The sequence below is a fragment of the Dromiciops gliroides genome, chromosome 4, assembly GCF_019393635.1.
Source record: "Dromiciops gliroides isolate mDroGli1 chromosome 4, mDroGli1.pri, whole genome shotgun sequence".
Lineage (NCBI taxonomy): Eukaryota > Metazoa > Chordata > Mammalia > Microbiotheria > Microbiotheriidae > Dromiciops > Dromiciops gliroides.
The window spans coordinates 445,228,535-445,252,797 of NC_057864.1; the positions used below are offsets into that span (position 1 = coordinate 445,228,535).

Consider the following 24,263-nt stretch of genomic DNA (forward strand, 5'->3'; position numbering starts at 1 on the left):
CCTTGAAGGAAGCTAAGGATTCTAAGAGACAGATGTGAGGAGGGAGAACAGTTCAGGCCCTGGGGTCAGCAATTCAAAAGCCCAGAGATAGGAAATGCAGTATCGTGTTTGAGGAACAGCAGCCAGGCCAGAGAGTACATAGAAAGGAGCCAAGTTCAAGACAATTAGAGAGGTAGGAGGGGGTCAGATTCTAGAGAGCTTTAACTGCAAAGAAGGCATTTATTCGAGCCTGGAGGTTAACAGGGAGTCATTGGAATCTACTGAGTAGGGGGAAAACATTGTCACACCTGCACTTTAAGATCACTTTGGGGGCTGAGTGGCTGACAGAGTGTATTGGGGAAGGACCTGAGGTAGGGAGACTAATTAGAAAGTTATTGCAATACTCTAGGCAAGAAGTGAGGAGTGACCAAAATACGTGTGCGAGGAGAGTGCAAAGGATGTAGAAGAGACATTTTGTAATGGCAGATGTGACAAGATTTGTAACACATCGGACAAGCAGAGTGACTGAGAGTGAGGGGTTATGGATACTATGGGAGGCAGATATCATCAAATAAGGCAGGACAGGCAAACTCAACAGAATCTTATGGGAGAAATTAAAGTTAGCCTCTCATTGGAAGTCCACCAATTAGACCCAATCTTTTAGGACAAACTCTTAAGTGGGGTTTTCAAACATTCTGAAAAGGTTTTGATTTTGTCCAAGAAGGAAGGCATGAAGGTCAGAGGTACTCTTTCCCCCCCTAAGGAATCATTTAGTCACTAACAGAAGGAGCTGTTATAGCTCAGTAGAGAAAGGGCTAAGCTTGGCCGGAGTCAGTAAGACCAGACTTCAAATCTCACCTTTGAAATTAACTAGCTGAAAAAAAAATTGTGAACCAGTGTTTTTATCAGCTTTACATACATTTAAAAAACAAAAAAGAGGAAGAGGAACAAGAAGAAGCCGGGGCATGACACAGTCAGGAAGAGGGGAGGCTGTCATGAAAGGATGCCTTGAGGGGAATGGCAGAACTGGTTTCCCTGATCCATTTGATAATTTCTAGCTCAAAGCCCCTGGGACTGAGAAAACCCAGGTCCTCTGCAAAGCATGAAGTCTGGTTCAGGAATAGACAATGTCTTAATTGTGGGAGAGATGGACCATATTAAGCAGAGCTACATCTAATGATCTCTTATCTGGCATGCCTTTGAGCTACCTGCCTATACCTACTTTTTTCTTTTATACCCCACTCCCCTCCTCCCTCAAAAAAAAAAATTCCATTGAAAATACCCTTCCACTCACTAGTCCCCTAATATGGCTTGTTTCTCTCAACTCTGAAGATGTCAGCACCATCTATACTGTTGCATCCATAGCAAAATGCCATCACTAGTGTTTATTTGGGGGCGAGAAAAACGATGGATTTGGAATCAGAAGAACCTGGTCTCAAGTTCTGGTTTTGTGTGATGTCAGGCAAAGGATTTCACCTCTTTGGGCCTCAGTTTCCTCCTCTGTAAAATGAAAGACTGAACTCTAAATGACCTTGGGCTCCTTCCAGTTCTACCACTGATCCTATGGCCATGGATGAGTTACTTAACCCTGCTGAGTCCCTGAAACAGGGACAGTACCTGTAGAATCTACCTGATGGGGCTCCTGTGAGGTTCATGAGATAAGATGTATGAGGTGTTAGCAAACCTTAAAGCACAATACAAGTATCAGGAATAAGTACATAATACAAATATATTATATAATAAGTTAAGATAGCACAGGTTTACTTTCTTAGGATCATAGATTTAGAGCTAGTTGTTCAGTCATTTTTCAATCCTGTCAGACTCTCCATGACCCCATTTGGGGTTTTCTTGGCAAAGAGAAAGATTTGCCATTTCCTTCTCCAGCTCATTTTACAGATGAGGAAACCAAGGTAAACAGGCTTAAGTGATTTGCCCAAGGCTACACAGTTAGTGAGTATCTGGGGCCACATTTGAAGTCACAAAGATAAGTCTTCCTGATTCCAGGCCAGGCACTCCATCCACTGCACCACCTAGCTGCCCCATTAGAGCTAGAAGAGACTTCAAAGGTGGTCTACTCCAACCTTTTCTTTTTACAGGTAAGGAAATAGGCTTAGAGACTTAGTAAGTATCAGAGGCAGGATTTGAACCAGGGTCTCTCAGGGTCCAGAGCTAGCTTTATTTCCATTAAGTCCAATTGCCTCTTCACTGTCATGTAATTACTATACAACCCGGGCCACCATGTATGTGGCACAGCTGGGGTAGGAAGCTTTTTTGCGGTAGGGAGAAGAGCCATAGCCCAGTGGTGACTTCATCACCCACTGGCTTATCTCTCCGTCTGCTCCCAGGCAACTTCTCCCTGAACTGTTTCCACAGCATTAAGTATGATTTGGGAAGGATACTAATTGAAGCCAGCTATCACCAGAGTGAAACAGACAGGAGGTGATATACTGACGCTACAACCATCTTTCTTTCCGTTAATCTGGGATTGTCTTTCAAAAAGATGGGGCTTGGGCGAATTTGCATGTCAGATTTGGAAAATCCTAACTCCAAATAGGTATGATTAAAATAAAGATGATTAAACTCAAGCAACCTAATTCAAGTGCACTCGGGATTTGACTGATCTTAAAAAAGTTACTCAGGATAAGGAAGAAAGACTAGAGTAAGAAGCCTGAAGAAAGACCTTCTTTCAACTCAAAAGCCCTTTCCCCTTTGGCCTGCTTTTCCCGAACCAGCTGAACCAGTGAATCTTTTTCATGCACTGGACATCCCAGCCAAACTGGCCCAGTTGCTGTTCTCTAAATTTGCCATTCCAGTTCCTTTCTTTTGAAGCTGTCCCTCCCTCTTGACCCCCACCTCAGAGGATCCCCAATTCCTTCAAGGCTCTTCTTCTGACCTTCCCAGGTGTTACCTCCCCACCCCCAACTAAAATCCCATACATATTTTGTATTTTCTTATCCGTGTGCACACTGTCTCCCTCTAGTAGAATGTGAGCTCCCTAGGGATGGGGACTGACTCTGTTTTTGTCCTTTATACCTAACGCCCACCATTTTGCCTGGAATACAGTAGGTACTATCAGAGTCTGACCACATCATTCTCCCAATCAATCGACTTCCTATTGCCTGAAAAATAAAATATAAACTCCTCTTGATGGCACGGAAGGTCCTTTATGAGCTGGCCCCCACCCTACCTTTCTAACCTTATTCTCTCTTATTCCCTTTCTCCCACTCTGTGGCCCAAAGGGCCTTCTTGTTCCTCACACATGAGACTCATCTCCTGGTACCTTTTCATGGACTATGTGTCCTCCATGCCTGAAATATACTCCCCTCCTCACCTTGGCCTCTTAGAATTCCTCATTTTGGGGGCAGCTAGGTGGCGCAGCAAATAGAGCACCGGCCCTGGAGTCAGGAGGACCTGAGTTCAAATCCAGCCTCAGATACTTAACAATTACTAGCTGTGTGACTCTAGGCAAGTCACTTAACCCCAACTGCCTCACTAAAAAAAAAAAAAAATTCCTCATTCCCCCCCCTCCCCCAAACTCAGCTCAAGCATGGCCTTCTAAACAAAGCTTTCCCTGAGCACCTCCCCCACTCCCAGCTGCTAACAGCCAACTCACTTCTGTATTTGTAATCCAGACACCTACACTTTAGTGTCTATTACCCAGTAGGAGCTTAATAAATACTTGTTGACTGATTTTGATAGAGAATGTAAATGATCCCCAGCACCACAAAGTACCTTGTTTCTAACATGACCATAAACTTACACATGTACATGGATTGCACATGGATTGCATACATGTATGTGTGTGAACCACACATCTCCCTAGATAAAATAGAAGCCTTGGCCAGCTCCTGAAACACAACAGTTTAATAAGCGCTCGCTGACTGATTAATACATTTTTGTCAAATGAATTCATTTCAGGATGTCTAAAAGATTCAGAAGCTTCTGAATATGCCAGTCCTCGGGAGCTGCTTAGGAAGCCCCTACTTAATGACATGGCTTCAAGCTCTCACACCCCATTAGATTTCCATAGAATTATGGAAATTAATAAATGCTACCTAACCATGGAGACTCGACCCCCTTTGAAGGCACAGAACAGCTAGAACAGAAGGTCTTAACCTGGGAAATGGGGGTGTGTGTCAGGGAGAGAGTAGTATCCCTGAATTTGGATGAGAAAAAACAGCATCTCTGGCTTCCTTTGTGATCCCTTGTATTTTACTAGACATATTTAAACACAGGAATCTGAGGTGGGTCCAGGCTTCAGCCAAAAGGCTCCACAGACACAAGGAAGGTTAAGAGTCTCTAAGCTAGGGGGCAGCTAGGTGGTGAAGTGGATAAAGCACCAGCCCTGTATTCAAATCTGGCCTCAGACACTTGACACCTACTAACTGTGTGACCCTGGGCAAGTCACCTAACCCTCATTGCACTGCCCCCCCCAAATCCATTTTACAAAAAGAGAGAGTCTCTAAGCAAGAAGAAAAATGGATGGTGGGGGGAGGGGGTGGTGGTGGAGGGGGCAGCTAGGTAGAGCAGTGGATAAAGCACCAGCCCTGGATTCGGGAGGACCTGAGTTCAAATCCGGCCTCAGACACTTGACACTTACTAGCTATGTGACCCTGGGCAAGTCACTTAACCCTCACTGCCCCACACAACCACGGAGGAGGAGGAGGAGGAGACTTGACCAAAAGGTAGCGGCAGTAAGAGAAACCAAAGTATCTGCCTTTTATTTTCCCAATTAGGAGAATCCAAATGGAACTTTCCTATCTCCTCCCTTAAACTGACCTAGACTCCTCCTTCCACAGGACACTCAAGGATACACATTGGAGTAGCTAAGTGGTGCAGTGGATAGTGCACTGGCCCTGGAGTCAGGAAGAATTGAGTTCAAATCTGGCCTCAGACACTTGACACTTATTAGCTGTGTAACCCTAGGCAAGTCACTTAACCCCAACTGCCTCACAAAAACAAAACAACAATAACAACCAAAAGAAAAAACCATGCAGGGACACCTCCAGTCATCATGATCTATATCTTGCCACTGGAACCAGAAGGCTCTGGAGGAGAGTGAGGTTGGTGTTCTTGGTGTTCTTCACTTAAATCCAATTCAATGCAAGACATCATCCCATTGTCATGGTCCTCTTCAAGGATGAAGGACAAACAACAACAAGAAGGATACACTCATTCATGCCCAACACTACCAGCACACTTTTAGATTAGGATATCTGGTGGATTCACAAAGAGACTCAAAACAACTTAAAGAGCAGCAACACAGAGCCATACAGAGAAAGCCTTCCCCTACAGAAGCATTTTCCAGCAGCTCATGGTGGCAAAACCAAACATTTAACACACAGGACATCGGCTCTCCAGTCTAGAACCATGGTTCATTCTGGACGTGTTCTTAGAGTCTCTTATTTATCTTGTGGTTCATGGAGGCAGAAGGTGCCTGGAATCCTAGATATTGCTTTCAAACATCAATAGAGGAAAAATATATAAAGTATATTCTGATCTTTATCCATTTCCCTGCACAGGGTAAAAAGGAATATTATCTCAACATGGTGCTCCTTCACCCCCTACATCTTTTTTTCTATTTTTCTGCTGGCCACCTGGAGTTAAAACAATCCAACATTAAGAAACCATTCTCAGGGGAAAATATTTCCCAAGCTCCCTACAATAATTACTCAGTCAATAACCAAGCATTTCTTAAGCACCTGCTACATGCCAGGCACTGAACTGAAATATAAAAGTGAGACAGTCTCTGCCCTCAAGGAGCTTATTTTTCTATCAGAAGCAACCATTAGAGTAGAGCGAATGACTTAATTAAGACTCCCACAGTCTAGCTTAACAACATCCTCCATCCTCCTGAGATGAGTTATAGAAACATATGCCAGGATTCTTTCTAGGATCACATCCTTGAGATCTGGACTTTGCACGACAATTTGTACAGGTTCCTAATATCATGTAAATAAAATGAGATTCTTAAAGTACTTACATTAAACATGTCCCAACTTCTTTGGCCCCTAGGTAAATCCAAATGTTTAATACACCATTAGATTCATAAGTAGGATAAGGCAACTGGGGCCTTGCCCCATGGCACTGAATTTAGGATGCTCACAGCATTTGCAGTCCTTTAGCAGCTTAGAAACAACAGAATGAGCATCTAGTTAGCAGGAACAGTTAGTTAAAATAGCAATCTTCAAATGGTTAATATGGCAAAAAAGGAAAATAATAAATACTGGAGAAGCTGTGGAAAAGTTTGAACACTAATACATTGTTGGTGGAGTTGTGAACTGATCCAACCATTCTGGAGAGCAATTTGGAATTATGCCCAAAGGGCTATAAAGCTGTGCATACCCTTTGATCCAGCAATACCACTATTGGGTCTTTTTCCCAAAGAGATCATAAAAAAGGGAAAAGGACTCATATAGACAAAAATATTTATAGCTGCTCTTTTTGTGGTGGCAAGGAATTGGAAATTGAGGGGCTGCCCATCAATTGGGGAATGGCTGGACAAGTTGTGGTATATGAATGTAATGCTGTAAGAAACGATGAGCAGGCAGATTTCAGAGAAACCTGGAAGGACTTGCATGAACTGATGATGAGTGAGATGAGTAGAACCAGGAGAACATTGTACACAGTATCATCAACATTATGTGTTGATCAATCAACTGTGATAGACTTGATTCTTCTCAGCAATACAATGGTCCAAGATAGTTCCAAAGGACTCATGATGGAAAAGGCTCTCCAAATCCAGAAAAAAAAGAACTGTGGAATATGGATTCAGATTGAACCATACTATTTCTTTTGTTTTTCTTTTTTTGAGGTTTTTCCTTTTTGCTCTGATTCTTCTCTTATAACATGACTAATGCAGAAATATGTTTAATCTTATTGTATATATATGTATGTGTATATATGTATATATATAAAACCTATATCAGATTACTTGCCGTCTTGGGGAGGGGGGGAGGGAGAAAAATTTGAAACTAGAAATCTTATAAAAACAAATGTGAAAACTATCTCTACTTGTAACTGGAAAATAATCAAATACTTTTATAATTTAAAAAATAGCACTCTTCAGATGGAAGTCTGAAGATAACTCTTCCCCAGCCCAGCTCTCCTCTCCTGTCCCCACCCTATGGGTTAGTCTCTAAGGGTTTCTGTTTCTATCCTCACCCACTCAACAGAATTAGTGCCCTCTCCAGACATCCCATCCCTCGAAAACTGGCCAACTGCCCAGACTGGTTTGTGATACCTGTCCTGGTTGCAAAGGTATCTAGACGTGGCATGGCAGGCCACATAGATCCAAAAATCTGTTTGGTTTCTGGTGGCTCCCAAATTCACCCACTCCAGTGCCAAGCAACTGGCACAGCCAAGGGAAATAAAGCACTAACCAAAGAGAAAGTAAAAGAGTCTCAAAGACACTAACCAGTTGGCTGGACGTTGACCACAGTTCCTTCTGAACGCTTGAGAGTCATGGGGTACCACGACTTGTCAGGATCCTGGATCCACTCGGCAGCCTCGCAGTAGAACTTGCCCTGGTCAGATGTCTGAAGGTGGTAAACGGTGAGCCTGAAGGTGGTCTCTCCCAGCTTGTCCAGGCGGACCTCTCCCAAGGTCTGCCTCTGGGCATACTCACTGCTAGAGTGGAGCACAAAATCCTTGCTCAGAGAGATCACCTCCACAGGCTTTTCGCCAGCCCTCTGCCTGTACCAGGTGACCGAGAGGTGGCTGTGTTGCAAAGTCTCTGTGGCTACTTCGCAGCTCAGCTCCAGAGAGTCCTGCTCCACCTTCTGAAGTGTCTGGGGTGTCGCTGTTGCCTGAAGGGTATCTGGGATCACTACAGGATGGAAAATGTAAACGTGGTAAAAATATTACAACAATGCCATGGAAACAATACTAGACGGGAGTCAGAGGATCTGGGTTTGAAACTCAGTTATATTGCTGGTTGCCTGAGTAACCTTGGGCAGCAAGTCAATTTCCTTTAAGTGCTAAGCACTTAAAATATTATCTCATTTGATAAGACTGTAAATTCCTTTCTCATTCCAAGATTCTTTGATCTTTATAATTTTATTTTGATCCTTTTTGCCTTTATATCCCTAGTTCCTGGCACATAGTAGGTATTTAATAAACGCTGGTTGGTTGATGACTTATAGATTGAGGGTCAGAAAGGACCTATCAAAACCCCTCATTTTACAGCTGAGGAAATTGAGACCTAGGAAAGGAAATTGATGGGGCAATGAGAGTTAAGTGACTTGCCCAGGGTCACAAAGCTAGTAAGTGTCATGTGTCTGGGCCCAGATTTGAACTCAGGTCCTCCTGAATCCAGGGCTGGTGCTTTATCCACTGTGCCACCTAGCTGCCCCACATAGTAGGTTCATAATAAATACTTGTTTCCTTTCTCCTTTGCAGCATCCCAGACAAATGATCAAATTTCAATTATCTAAGCAAATGGAAGGGAAGGCTGGGGGAAGGTGCTCTGATACAGATATTTCAACAATCTTTTCTTTTTGGCACAGGAATGGGCTTTTATGTCTGCCATGAATATGCATATGGGTGGGTCTGGTGTTCTGGGAATTTACAACACTGTGTAAAATATGAGTGTATGTCACTTTACATAATAAATTGGTTCCCTGAAAAGTTGCGTAAGTACAAATTTTTAAAAGTCAGACTGGGTTCTCTTCTTGATTTATGTTACATAGAAGATGTTTTTACTTCTTCAAACAGCAGAAACTCCCAAAATGAAGCTTTGGAGTTTATGTATTTGACACCACTGGCCATCCTCTCCTTCCTAGACAGTTTTTTCCCACTCTGGATTTCCATGACACTGCTCTCCCTACCAATCAGATCTCTCCTTCTTGGTTCTTCCTTCCTGGGTTATTATCCACAACAGACTCCCAACTGCAGGTTCTGTCCTGCACCCTCTTCTCCATCTGTCTCGACCACCCTCCTTGGTGACCTCATTGCTCCCAATGGGTCTAATGATCATCTCTGCAAAGGACTCTCCAATTTAAATAGCAAGCCATATCTCTCCTGAACACTATATTCACACTCTGTTGGATATTGAAAGTTTGATGTCCATAAGGTATCAAACTCAACATAATGGGGCAGCTAGGTGGCGCAGTGGATAGAGCACCGGCCCTGGAGTCAGGAGGACCTGAGTTAAAATCTGGCCTCAAATACTTAACACTTACTAGCTGTGTGACCCTAGGCAAGTCACTTAATCCCAATTGCCTCACCAAACAAACAAACAAACAAACAAACAAAAAACCTTCAACATATGCCAGAGCTCATTATTTTCCCCTAAAATCTCCAACCCTGTGAAAGTTTCTCTATTTCGGCACCACCGTTCTTCCAAGCTGCCCATGTTCACAATCTTGGCATTATCCTTGACCCCAGGTATTCAATTAGTTGCCAAATGTTGTCATTTTATTTCCTTCTTTCTCTTGCTTTGCTACCCTTTTCTCTGTTCCCAAGGCCACCACTCATCAAATTCAGATGCTCATCAACCCTGGCCTGGATGACTATAACAGCGTCCTAACAGGGCTCCTGCCTCAAGTCTCTCTTTTTCCAATAAACTTCAATGGCTCTCTATTACCTTCAGTATTAAGTATCAGCTCCTCAGTTTAGTTTTTAAGCTCTCCCAAAGTATCTTTCTTTTTTTTTTGGTAAGGCAATTGGGGTTAAGTGACTTGCCCAGGGTCACACAGCTAGTAAGTGTCAAGTGTCTGAGGCTGGATTTGAACTCAGGTCCTCCTGAACCCAGGGCTGGTGCTCTATCCACTGTTCCACTTAGCTGCCCCAAAGTATCTTTCTAACTTTATTATGCATCACTCTCTTCCTACACCATGGTTCAGTCAGAATGGGCTTCTAGCTGTTGTTCATACATGACCACCAATCTCTAGTCTCCATGCTTTTGTACTGGCTGTGATCCATGCTTGGAATGTGTTTTCTTTTCCCCATCGCCTCTGTGAATGCCCATTTTCTTCAAAACTCCATGTAAATAATGCTTATTTGAAGCCTTTTCTGACCCAGAAAATGTGCCTTTTATATATTTTGGCCATATTTACATATATACTGTGAACAGAGCACTGGACTTGGAATCAGGAAGACTCATCTTCCGAGTACAAATCTAGCCTCAGACACTTACTGTGTGACTCTGGGCAAGTTATCTAACCTTCTTTACCTCAGTTTCCTCAACTGCAAAATGAGCTGGAGAAGGAAATGGCAAACCACTCTAGTATCTTTGCCAAGAAAATGCCAAATGGAGTCATAAAGAGTCAGACATGACTGAAAGAACTCAACAACAACATGCACATATTGTCCCACTTGGATAAAATTCCAACTCCTTGCAGACATAGACTTTTATTTTTGTTTCTATATCTCTAATTTCTGACACAGTACTTGGCACACAGTAGGTGATTAATAAAGACTCACTGATTAACTGATCCCTCCCCCAAAACACGTTCAACCCGACTTTTCCTGTTAGGTGGTTAATGATCTCTAGATACTTAAAATATGCTAAGGAAGTCACTTAAAGACTTAAAAAGTTTTTAAATATATTTTTAGCCAAGAGAAATATCCTATTAAATATGAATAATCATTCTCTAATTTAGCTGCTGCAGAAATGTGACTTTTCATCTACCAGGCTGGTAAATCATAACCACTGGTAGGCAGCGGCAGTGTAATAACAACATGGCTCACTAGTGGTGATAACTCTATTCCAGGTCCCCAGAATTCCTCCCTCCCCAGCTCCCAATCTTCAGACCATCTTGATGTATTTGTAGTACACTCTTTGGAGGAAATAATTACTATTTTGGTTGAAAGGGCCACCTGCTGGGGTACAGGGCCTCTAGAAGAACAAAAGTAAACAAAAGATAGTGAGTTGTGTCAACTAAGAGCTGTTAACAATTCTGCCTAATTAAATTAATAAGAATTTGAAAGGAAGATTTGCACATTATTGGCTCCCTGACAGAAGAACACTCAACAACCTAGTTATTTTTAATCCTTTTGCATTGGCAGCATAGGAGAGCCGCTGTGACCAATGCCATCCATAGAATTTCCAGATTTCCACCCCCTTCTTCCTCCCACTCCCACCATCCTTTATCAAGCATCTCGGCCAAGGAAGCAGCTGGTTCACCATTTCTTATGCATGGAGCTTCAAGACTTGGAAAAGGCTCTCAGTATTTAAATAAAGAGCTGCAACCACATCGACTTCATCTTTTCTCCACTATAACAGTTTCCCATTCATTTCTGAATCCTATTTGAAGCTCTGAAGTTGCTGAAAGCCTTCCCACCCTTCCCCAAGGAATTTTATAAACTTCATCTTACCCAGCTCCTTCTCTCTACACCCAACATTAATTCCCGATTGCCACTTCTCATAATTTCTCTTCACCTTGTTAGAGCAAAATCCTGCTCCACTTTGTTCAGGCTGATCCTTATCTCCAGAATACCCTCACCTCCTTTTTTCACTTATTTGAAGTCCTACTCATCCTTTCAAACCTGCACCTCCTCCAGCAAGCCTTCTCAGATTTCCCAAGTCTTTCTCTTTTATATTTCACAGACTTAAGAATGCGCTGGCTATATATTACTGCTATCTATCCTCCCACCAGCCTGCAATCTCCTTGAGGTCATGATAGGTTTTTCTTATCTAATCCTTGTATTCTTTCCCCCATCCCATCATCCTCCCCATGACAGACACAGGGCTCTATGAGATTATATTTTATTCTTCTAAGGCATTTGACATCTGGAAAGGCTACTTCTAAGTTTCAACTTCACCTTTCTTTTGCTGTTGTTTTCTCTTTCTTTCTTTCTTTCTTTTTTTGATGAGGCAATTGGGGTTAAGTGACATGCCCAGGGTCACACAGCTAGTAAGTATTAAGTGTCTGAGGCCGGATTTGAACTCAGGTTCTCCTGACTCCAGGGCCGGTGCTCTATCCACTGTGCCACCTAGTTTCCCCATGCTGTTGTTTTTTTTTTATCATTTCTGACTCTCCCTTATTCTGGGGTTTTCTTGCTAGAGTTGCTGGAGTGGTTTGTCATTTCCTTCTCTAGTTCATTTTACTAACGAGGAAACTGAGACAATGCTTAGGGTCACACAGCTAGTAAGTGTTCAAGGCTGGTTGCTCTATGCACTGGCCACCTACCATGTGTAAATCAAACTCACATACTTTATTTAGAGGAGTTTGGTTTAATGGGAAGAGCCCTCAATTTGGAGTCACTAGAGCCCACTTCAGATTTTACCTCTGTTGCTCACTACTTGTGTGAACTCAAGCAACTTATTGCAGCCCCTCTTAGCCTCAATTGGACAAGGTGATCTGTGATGCTCCTTTTTACTCTAAATCCTGTGTCCATATCTATGTGGTGCAGTTTATTATGCAGGCAAAACAGTAAGCAAGCAAGACTGGGGAATAAGGGAGGGAACTGTGTCGTTTGGGGTAATGGTGATTTTTAATAAATGGAATTCACAAGAAAAAATAAAGCTCTGTTATGTATTACAAGGGCATTGGAAGGCAACCCCACCCCCCCCAGTTTCTGGCACCCTTCCCTCTTTTAAAAACATTAGCTCCCTTACCTATTAGGTTCATCTTGGCACTATAGTTTCCAAAGTACCTCTCGTCAGTAGTGGGTGTGTGGCACTCATATTCTCCAGCATCCCGGGCCTGCAATTCTGTGATATGCAGTAAGGCTGAGTTGCCTTGGATTCTCTCCACATAGATCTTCCCACTCCGCACTCTCTGGGTATAGATAGCGTAAGGGAAGGAAGAGTCAATGGTGCTGACAATTTGCACCTCCCGTTCAGGTACAGATGGCAGGTAGATGGACCATTGGAAATTCTGCTCAGAGGGTCCCTGAAAGCCACTGACATTACACCAAATGGTGATGTGGGAGCCCTCTGTGCGATAAAGTGGTCCCTTTTGGACAGTGACTTGTCTCTGTGCTGACACCACACCTAGACATGGAGGAAAAAGAGAGCAAAAAATCAGACCAAAATGCAAAACAGGCCTCATTGTTCAAAGAGTTTATTGCTCATACGACAGTAGTAATAATTGCGATATAAATGTCTTACCAGCTACTGTGATTTATAAATATTAATTAAAACTCATTCTAGTAAGGTAGCATTCCTATTTTACATATATAGTAATTTCACACACAAGCCCAGGTCTTTGTTGCCTTTAACTGTCTAACCCTTAGGAATAATGACTTTAATTGTTTGTAAGCAGGATTAATGTAGGTGTGGGAAAGTGTCGATAAGTACCAAACTATAATAATACCAAAAAAAGAAAAGAAATTAAATTGATCACATGAATCCATATAAAAAGAAGACAATATTTACCAGGTTCCCTTTTTTAAAGTGAAGGCTACAGTGTAATGAATAAAAACATGGTCATTTTGTGACGGGCACTATGGGAAGTGCTGTGTATACACAGAAGGGCAAAGACACAATCTCTGTCCCCAAGGAGCTCACATTCCGGTGGGGGGAGAAAACATGAAAATAATTAGGCACATACGAGATATATACACTGCAGTGTAAATGGGAGGTAATCTCAGAGGGAAGGTTTTCCCAGTGAGGAGAATCTTTAAAAAGTTTCTAGCAGAAGGTAGGATTTGAGCTTAGTCTTAAAGGAGGCCAGGGAAGCTGAGAAACAGGTAAGGAGGGAGAGGGCATCCCAGGCATGGAGGAGGAAAAAGGTTATGACCTAAACACAAATATTGACAATATCTGCTAGAATATTGAATAAATTTTTAAAAAGGTGTAGGAAACTAGATCATTGGAGAAGGAAATGGCAAACCACTACAGTATCTTTGCCAAGAACTCCCTGAAAAGGGTCGCAAAGACTTGGGAATGACTGAAAAATGACCGAACAAACTAGATAATGGGCAGATCAAATCGAAGAATCTATCTGTCAAGGAAGAATTCAAGGCAGAGATCCTTGAAGGATAGACAGGATTTGAATACATAAAAATGTAGCACATGAGAGGGTGTGGCACTCTAGGCACTCGAAAGAGGATGAGTAAAGGCACCTCAGCAAGAAAACATGTGATATATGTTGAAGGAACAATAAATCATCTCATTTGAACTACAAGGTAATTTAAAAGGGAGTGTTGCTGTTGTCTTTAGTCATGCCCAAGTCTTGGTGACCCCATTTGGGGTTTTCCTGGCAGAGATACTGAAGTGGTTTGCCTTTTCCTTCCCCAGTTCATTTTACAGATGGAGAAACTGAGGCAAACGAGGTTAAGTGACTAGCCCAGGGTCACACAGTTAGCATGTATTTGCGGCCAGATTTGAACTCAAGAAGTTGAATCTTCATGGTTCCAAAGCCCAGCACTCTATTCACTGTACCACCTATCTACCCTTTTTAAAAAGGATAATAGTATGAAATTAGACTCTAAAGACAGTTTTGTACCAGATTGTAGAAAACTTTGATCTGGGTATTACTTTGAAGGCAAAAAGTGGTCAATGATTGGGTTTGCAGGAGGGCAATGATGTAGTCTGACCTATGTATCAGAAAGATTCATATGAATACCATATGAAGAATAGGAGTGGCATCACATTAAAGAGAGGCTGCCTCAGAAGATGTTGGCTAGAGTCCTACCTCTAACCCATACTGTCTGTATTTACTTTGGGCTAGACATTCAACCTCACAGTGCCTTAGGTAGCTTTGTAGGACTCAACTGCAGAGAAAGTGTCAGCAGGAGTCGGTGGAAGAGCTTCATTTTCCCGGAACACCTTTCTCCATTCCAATGAAATCACAGGACCAATCAGTCCCTATCCCTACACTATGTGTAGTATGGTGAAAAGGGCCCAGGCCCCAGGAGCCTGCCTCTCAGGCTTTTACCACCTCTTGTCCTTGGCCAAGTCCAGTACCATCTGCAGCCCTCCATTTCCTCATGTGTAAATTAGGAGGTTGGACAAGATGGCTTCTGGGGTCCCTTCTCGCTGGAAACCTGCAATGCTGCAAGTCATCTCTCTTTTAGGACCTTTCAAGGTTTAGTTCAAGTGCCCACCTCCTCCAAGAGGACCTTGCTGATTCCCCCCAATTCAACCAACCAACAAGCATGTATCGCTTATTCCATGCCAATCACTGTGCTAGGTTCTGGAGATGCAAAGAAAGGCAAAACCCAGTTTTAGCAAACCAGACAGGGCATGGAGGTGAGGAGGGGTAGAGAACGTTCTAGGCACTGACAATCGCTGGTGAAATGGCTCAGTCTTCCCTCCCTCCTTCCCATAACTCTGTATTTATTTGTACATATACTACCTCACCTAATCAGCAAACACGATGAATCCTTTCCCCAAGCCCAGGGTATTTAGTAGATAAAGTGGGGGCAGCTAGGTAGCGCAGCGGATAGAGCACCGGCCCTTGATTCAGGAGTACCTGAGTTCAAATCCGGCCTTAGACACTAGCTGTGTGACCCTAGGCAAGTCACTTAACCCCCATTGCCCCACCAAAAAACAAACAAACAAACAAACAAACAAATTAATTAATTAATTAAGTGGAAGGGAAAGTTTAGGCTGTGGAATGTGTATCCCAGGGCCTCATATAGTTCCAGCCACCTATATGGGTAAATGCTTATAGATGGACAGAAACTGTCCAGCCATTCTAGGTAGAGAAAGCAGATCACTAAAAGACAAGGATGAGAAATGGTCAAAGGAGATGAAAAGGCAGTTTTCAGATGAAGAAATCAAAGCTATCTATTGCCATATGAAAAAATGCTTTAAATCACTATTGATTAGAGAAATGCAAATTAAAACACCTCACATCTATCAGATTGGCTAATATGACAAAAAAAGGAAAATAATAAATGTTGGGAAAACTGTGGGAAAATTGGATCACTAATGCATTGTTGGTGGAGTTGTGAACTGATCCAACCATTCTGGAGAGCAATTTGGAACTATGACCAAAGGGCTATAAAACTGTGCGTACTCTTTGGCACAGTAATACCACTACTAAGTCTGTATCCCAAAGAGATCATAGAAAAGAGAAAAGGACCCACATGTACAAAAATATTTATAGCAGCTCTCTTTGTGGTGGCAAAGAATTGGAAACTTTGGGAATGGTTGAATAAGTTGTAGTATATGAATGTAATGGAATACTATTGTGCTATAAGAAATGAAGAGCAGGCAGATTTCAGAAAAGCCTGGAAAGACTTAAGTGGACTGATGTTGACTGAAGTGAGCAGAACCAGGAGAACATTGTACATGGTATCAACAATACTGTGTGATGATCAACTGTGATAGACTTAACTCTTCTCAGCAATACGATGATCCAAGACAACTGCAAAGAACTCATGATGGAAACTGTTCTCCACATCCAGAAAAAAGAACCGTGGATTATGAATGCAGATTGAATTATACTGTTTCTACTTGTTGTTGTTTGTTTGTTTTGAGGTTTCCCCCTTTTGTTCTGATTCTTCTTTCACAGCATCACTAATGCAGAAATATGTTTAATGTGACTGTACATATATAACATATATCAGATTGCTTTCTGTATTGGGGAGGGGAGGGAGCAAGAAAAAATTGGAATTAAAAATCTTACGGAGTATCTAGGTGGTGCAATAGATAAAGCACTGTCCCTGGATTCAGGAGGACCTGAGTTCAAATCCAGTCTCAAACACTTGACACTTACTAGCTGTGTGACCCTGGGCAAGTCACTTAACCCTCATTGCCCCCCAAAAAAACAAAACAAAAAAAAAGGAAAGGAAAGGGGAAAAAAATCTTATGAAAACGAATGTTGAAAACTATTTTTACATGTAACTGGAAAATAATAAAATACTTTTATGATTAAAACAGAGAGAGAAGGATATGCATCCTGGCTGTGGTGAGCAGTGGGGTTGGATAGGGTTGGATGAGCAATGTATGAAAATATTTATGGCAGCTCTCTTTGTGGTGGCAGATAACTGGAAATTGAGGGAATGCCCATCAATTGGGGAATGGCTGAACAAGTCATGGTATATGAATGTAATGGAATACTATTGTGCTACAAGAAATAATGAGCAAGCAGATTTCAGAAAAACCTAAAAAGACTTATGTGGACTGATGCTGAGTGAAGTGAACAGAACCAGGAGGACATTGTACACAGTAATAGCAACATGATCAACTGTGATAGACTAAGCTCTTCTCAGCAATACAATGATCCAAGACAATTCCAAAGGACTCATGATGGACAATGCTCTCCACATCCAGAAAAAAAGAACTGTGGAATCTGAATGCAGATTGAACCATGCTGTTTCTACTTTTTTGTTTGTTTGTTTTGAGGTTTTTCCCTTTTGTTCTGATTCTTCTTTCACAACATGAATAATGCAGAAATATGTTTAATATGATCGTACATATATAACCTATATAAGATTGCTTTCTGTCTTGGGGAGGGGGAAGGGAGGGAGAAAAATGTGGGATTAGAAATCTTATAAAAATAAATGTTGAAACCTATCTCTACATGTAACTGGAAAATAATAAAAAACTTTTATGATTAAAAAATTGTAAAAAATAAAATAAAATGGATGACCAAGGGGTCAAGGCTAGATAGGGAAAGAAGTCAGAAGGGGGACTGATGAACTGGGGCAATAGAGAGAGGGGTCAAGGGTCCAGAAGCCAAGAGAAGAACAAGTTGGTTCTTAAAAACTTTCCAAACAGTCTAATTGTTAACCTGACCCTCCCACAATCTGCATAGAAGATCTTAATTGTGCTTCTTTTTGTATTCTCAAATCTATCCTTCCCTCCCTTTTCCAATGCCACCCAGGGAGGCATTGTTTATTCATCCTCCTTCTGCTGGCCTGCAAAGGGCACTGGGCCAGAGTTCCTATGAATGGCTGCCCACCATAAGCTGCTGCATTCAAACATAAATCTTGAGGGCTGGAATACAGCCACCCGCCACAAACCCCAATGAACTGACAACCAGGGAAAAATGGATACACCCAACTGAGCAAACCCTTAACAGCTTCTGTCAGGCTACCATTTAAATCACAACATTTAAACCAGTAGCCATGAGGTGAAGCCTCCCCTACACCAGTTCAGTTCTCTCTCTTCCTTTCATACTATATCCCTTCCAGAAAATACGGGTTCATTGACATGGAGCTGGAAGGGGCCCAAAACGCCACCTCATCCAACTCTCTCATCAAAGACCACAGAGGTTAAGTGACTTGACCAAGGTCATATAAGGTGCTGAGCAAATGCAGGGCTCTTTCCACACTGCCTTGTGGCTATCTCTCTTCCCTTAAAAGTATGTGTTTTCGGGCAGCTAGGTGTCGCAGTGGATAAAGCACCGGCCCTGGATTCAGGAGGACCTGAGTTCAAATCCAGCCTTAGACACTTGACACTTACTAGCTGTGTGACCCTGGGTAAGTCACTTAACCCTCACTGCCCCACCAATAAACAAACAAATAAACACATAAACAAGCAAGCAAGTAAATAAGTAAATAAATAAATCAGCTCCTAGACACTCCCTAGCTGTGTGACCCTGGCAAGTTACTTAACCCATATGCCTCAGTTTCCCCATTTATAAAATGGGAATAATAATAATAGCACGTACCTCCAAGTGAGGATTAAATCACATAATATTTGTGATGCCTTTAGCACATAGTAGGTACTTGTTTGTTTCCTTGCCTTCTCCTTCCCTCAAGTAGATGGCACCTCCAAGTGAGTATATGAGCTGCTTGAGAATAAAAATCATTTCCTCTTTTTGTATTTTTATTCCTAGTGCCTGGAACTACATAGTAAATAAGTTAATAAAATGCTTGTTTGATTGAATATGGCTAGCAGAATTGGTTTTGGCCCAGCAAATAGGTAAGCCAACACAAATGTAACCTGAGTAGATATTGCTTTCATTTCTCTTTTCTGTTTTTTAAAATTATCTTTTGTTTTTGCATTGCCTAAGTTTCTTCTTATATAGCTCTAACACCTCCAAAAGAGACTTAATATCCAGGGGGCAGCTAGGTGGTGCAGTGGATAAAGCACTGGCCCTGGATTCAGGAAGACCTGAGTTCAAATCCAGCCTTAGACACTTGACACTTACTAGCTGTGTGACCTTGGGCAAGTCACTTAACCCTCACTGCCCCCCCCCCCAAAGTATGTGTTTCCTAATTTTTTATTTATCCTGCCTTCCAATGATTTCCCAACTTTTGTTTTGGTTCCTTATGTTACAAAAGCAGCTCATTCAATAGTGCTTTGCAAATCTTTTAAAGCACTGTCTTCTACCCGAGCTAGAAGAACCACAATCCCATGATTTAAGCAGTTCAAGGATTATATATGCACATTCTGCAGATGAGGTGAGCCTCAAACAGCCTAAAGATGGACATTTCAAAATCTCCATCTCTCCATATCTCAAACTCTACAGTCTAAAACAGAACTCATTATCTTTCCCCGCCAAGCCCAGCCCTCTACCCAATTTCCTTATTTATGGCCAAGGCAAAACCCTTCTTCTGGTTTCCTAACCTCACTTTCTACTCAACTTACCACCCTCCCTCACCCATCATATCCAGTCAATCACCAAATCTTGCTGTTTCACTATTATATCTCAGATATCTGACCCTTTTTCTTTACTGACACAGCTTCCTCCTGGGGTTGGGCCCTCATAAGCACTCACCCAAACAATTGCAACATCTTCGTAATTGGTCTCCCAGACTCAATCGTCTCTCTCCTCTAATCCATCATCCGCACAGAGTGATTTTTCTTTAAGTCAAAAAGTGTTACATCATTTCCCTGCTCAATAAATTTCAGTATCTCCCTATTACTTCTAGGAACAAATACACACTTCCCTATTGGCCTTGTAAGCCCTTCAAATTTCTACAGTCATACATTACTTCCCTGCCCATTCTCAATAGAATTCAGCCAAGGGGCTCACAATACTCTCCATCTCCTTTCTCTGCATCTTTGCACTAGCTCTGTCCTATGGATGGAATGTACTTCCCCTTTCCCTCTGTGTCATCAAGACAACCTCCATGAAGCCTTTCCTGATGAGCCCTATGGCTAGTACCAGTCCTAAAGGCATATAGCAGATACAGCACTGGACCCAGAGTCAGGAATAAATCTACTCTCAGGGGCAGCTAGGTGGCGCAGTAGATAAAAGTACCAGCCCTGGATTCAGGAGGACCTGAGTTCAAATGGGGCCTCAGACACTTGACACTTAAAAGCTGTGTAACTCTAGGCAAGTCACTTAACCCTCAGTGCCCTGGAAAAAAAAATACTGCAAAAATAAATAAATCTGGGGCAGCTAGGTGGCACAGTGGATAAAGCACTGGCCCTGGATTCAGGAGGACCTGAGTTCAAATACGGTCTCAGACACTTGAACACGTAATAGCTGTGTGACCCTGGGTAAGTCACTTAACCCTCATTGCCCCACCAATAAACAAACAAATAAACAAGCAAGCAAGTAAATAAGTAAGTAAATAAATAAATCTACTCTCAGTCACTCCCTAGCTGTGTGACCCTGGCAAGTTACTTAACCCGTATGCCTCAGTTTCCCCATTTATAAAATGGGAATAATAGCACATACCTCCAAGTGAGGATTAAATCACATAATATTTGTGATGCCTTTAGCACATAGTAGGTACTTGTTTGTTTCCTTGCCTTCTCCTTCCCTCAGGTAGATGACACCTCCAAGTGAGTATATGAGCTGCTTGAGAATAAAAATCATTTCCTCTTTTTGTATTTTTATCCCCAGTGCCTGGAACTACATAGTAAATAAGTTAATAAATGCTTGCTTGATTGAATATGGCTAGCAGAATTGGTTTTGTCCCAGTAAATAAGTAAGCCAACACAAATATAACCTGAGTAGATATTGCTTTCATTTCTCTCTTCTGTTTTTTAAAATTATCTTTTGTTTTTGCATTGCCTAAGTTTCTTCTTATGTAGCCCTAACACCTCCAAAAGAGACTTAATATCCAGGGGGCAGCTAGGTGGTGCAGTGGATAAAGCACTGGCCCTGGATTCAGGAAGACCTGAGTTCAAATTTGACTTCAGACACTTGACACGTACTAGCTGTGTGATCCTGGGCAAGTCACTTAACCCTCATTGCCACACACACACCTCCCCCCCCAAAAAAAAAAGGAAAGAAAGAAAAAAACAATTAGTAAAACTAGTCAGTGCATTGAGAAAAACCTGAAAATATATACAATGTTCTACACTTGTTGACCTCCTACCTCTTAAAAAGAGTGGAGGGAGGTGTATATCTCTTTTTTGGGGGGTTGGGGGGTGGGCAGGACAATGAGGGTTAATTGACCTGCCCCTTCTGCCATCTCTTCTTCTGGGCTATGCTTGTTCTTTGTAATTTTGTAACATCCACTTTCAATTATTTTATGGTTTCTATTTCTGTTTCCTCTATCTATATAATTTGTTTTCTTGCCTCTGCTTACTTCATTCTGTATCAGTTCAAATCTTCCTATGCTTCTTTGTTACTCTTTATAGTAACACAGAGTAATATAATAACCTTCCATTCTATTCATATCCCACAATTTGTATAGCCATTTTCCAGTCGATGAACATCTACTTTGTTTCTTTCTATCACAAGAGGTGCTACCATAAATATTTTGGTGGATATGGGGATTTTCTTTTTATTAATGACCTCCTTGGGGGTATAAACCTAATAGTGTAATCTCTGGGTCAATAAGTATGGACATTGGGGGCAGCTAGGTAGCGCAGTAGATAAAGCACCGGCCCTAGATTCAGGAGTACCTGAGTTCAAATCCAGTCTCAGACACTTGACACTTACTAGCTGTGTGACCCTAGGCAAGTTACTTAACCCCCATTGCCCCACAAAAACCAAAACAAAACAAAACAAAAAGTAAGTATGGACATTTTCATCACTTTATTTCCATAATTCCAAACTGCTTTCCAAAATGATCGTACTAATTCATAGCTTCACCAACAATGCACTAGTATCCCTATGTTTCCAAAATCCCCATAATGGTTATTTTCACTATGAGTCAAGGTGGATAGGCTGTGCAAAGTGAATAAATCTCTCAAGGGCACAGAAAACTGCAAAGGCTGGAGGCAGGGGTCAAGGTGTGTGTTAATAGGGAGAGTTTTGCCCTCTGAAACTTTGGATACACCCACCCCACAAATCTGCCAGGGCAGACCCAAGGAACAGGTTATTTCCAGGTCATGACTTCCCCTCCCTCCAAAATAAATTCCAGTAGGTCCCTATTACCTCCAGAATCAAACATAAACTCCTCACAACACGGCCCCTTCATACCTTTCCAGTCTTCTTCTAATCCACTCCCCTCCATCTATTCTACCATCCAGCAACATGAGACTTGTTGGTGTTCCCTGAACATGACACTGCCCCTCCTTCCTGTCTTCTTGCTTTTCTACTGGCTGTCACCCATCACAGGCTCTCCCTCCTTCTCCTTAAACCCACCTCTCAATCTTTGGCTTCCTTCAAGACTCAGCTCAAATCCCAGCCTTTCCTTGTTTTTCCCATCCTTCCCATGTATATCTTGTATATACAAAGTTGTTTGCATGTTACCTCCTTAAGGGCAGAGGCTGGTTTTTGTCCTAGGGGTGGGGGGTGTAGTGTATGTACAGTATCAGGTACACTGTAAGCACTTAATAAATGCTTGTTGATGATGCTGATGAACGCCTAGGTGTTTGGAGTCCAAGAGCATTTCTGGCTTGAAGCCTGAGAAGGTTCTACTTCAGTTGCTCCAGACTTGGGATCAGCAGGGGGCAAGCTTTCAAATCCCATCTGATCCCAAATGCGGCACCTGACGCAGTAATGAGCTTAAGCACGTCAGCTACTATTTATACCCCCTATACTTTACTTCCCCCAGATACTGCCCATAGAGTCCACAGGGTCCTTCCAAAACACTACACATGACAAGAACACCACCTGCTAATTAGTGGACAACACAGGCCCCATCTCTGGAAGGCAAACAGTGATAAATAGTCTGCTTAGGAAGCTGCAGCAGGCAGGTCAAATAATCTGCCCGGGCCCCAAGGCAAGTTCTGCAGAGTATTGGCAGAGCCCAATAATGTACTGTACTTTAAATCTCGCGTGTCAAATTCTAATTGTTCATAACCTTCCCTATTGTTATTTGGGAGGAGGGGAAAACCCAGTGAGCTTAAAAATAATGAATCTTTATGCTATAAATCATTTAAGCCACCCTCCTCCACCTCACTTAATTCTTCGGATGCTGTTGAAAAGCAGAAGGTGCCCATTTTAAGGCTTCTGGCTTTCATCCATCAGATCTCCCCAATTCTGACAAAGGTAACCTTTGACCTCGCTGTTCCCTCCAGCTCACCTGCAACCCGGGACTGCTTCCTCCCATTCATGAATCAAGTCCTTGAACATTCTTTCTATACTTACTCTACCTTTATTCCCTCTTCGAGTTCTGTCTTTGATCCCCTGCAATCTGGTATCCAACGGCACCATTCCATTGTAACTTAGCTCCCCTCGGGTCCCCATGGGTCTCTTCCTAGCTAGCTTCAATGCTCTCTCTCTCTTTCTCCTCAGTTCTCACACCCCACTGGATTCCTCTGATGTCTCTGCCAATGCTGCCTGCCTTCTCCCTTTTGGCATTCTCGCTAGCCTCCGCTTTGGGGACATACCAATCTTATTTTTTCATCTCGTTTTCTGACAGTGGTAGTTGAAAGAGCACTGGGTTTGGAGGTAAGAGGCGGTGTGGGTTCAAACCCCAGCTTTCTCGTGTACTGCCCACTACCTGGGTGACGCTGGGGGCAAGACTCTGCCTCTTGAACCTCAGTTTCCTCATCTGTGAAATAAAGGGGCTGGACTAAAGGATCCCAAAGGTCCCTTCCAACTCTAGAATTCTCTTTCCCTCCCTGCCTGATAATTCTAATTACTCTTCACTATTCCTTCAAATATCAAGCAAGACAGACCCCAGTTGAGGACTAAAGGCTGGCTGTGGAACATCCGCTGAGGAAGGGCGTACAGGTCCCAAACCTTGGGCTTTTTTTTTTTTTAAGTACACTAGCTGATTATTAAAAGCAGCTTTGGCTTCTTCTTAACCCGCCCTGTCCCCCAAAGCCTCTGTCCCCTCATTCTATCTTCTTAAATCCCCATCCTACAGTATAGCTTTCATCTCCTTTTTCCTTCCCTATGAGGGAGGGAGCATGGTAAAGGAGATAGAATACTAAATAGACTCAGCATTAGGAAGACCTAGGTTCAAATTTGACTCCTGACACTTAATAGCAGTGTTGCCATGGGCAAGTAACCTCTTTGAACCTCAGTATCCATATTTTTAAAAGGGGGACAATAATAGATAAGGTACATAATGATTTTTTTAAACAAATTGGAGTACATGAATGTAATGGAATATTACTGTACTGTTAGAGTTGATGC

The 24,263-nt window shown here is 42.3% G+C and overlaps 1 protein-coding gene across 2 annotated transcripts in view; it reads right to left on the bottom strand.

The window, feature by feature from the left end:
* The window catches only part of IGSF3 (immunoglobulin superfamily member 3), a 145,815-nt gene that overhangs the window by 50,127 nt on the left and 71,425 nt on the right, over positions 1–24,263 (bottom strand). For both annotated transcript variants that reach the window (XM_043962351.1, XM_043962352.1), the window contains exons 3-4: positions 12,542–12,919; positions 7,397–7,807 (exon numbers count right to left, since the gene is read on the bottom strand). In XM_043962351.1, the coding sequence (XP_043818286.1) occupies positions 7,397–7,807; positions 12,542–12,919 (789 nt within the window). The remainder of the gene's footprint in view (positions 1–7,396; positions 7,808–12,541; positions 12,920–24,263) is intronic.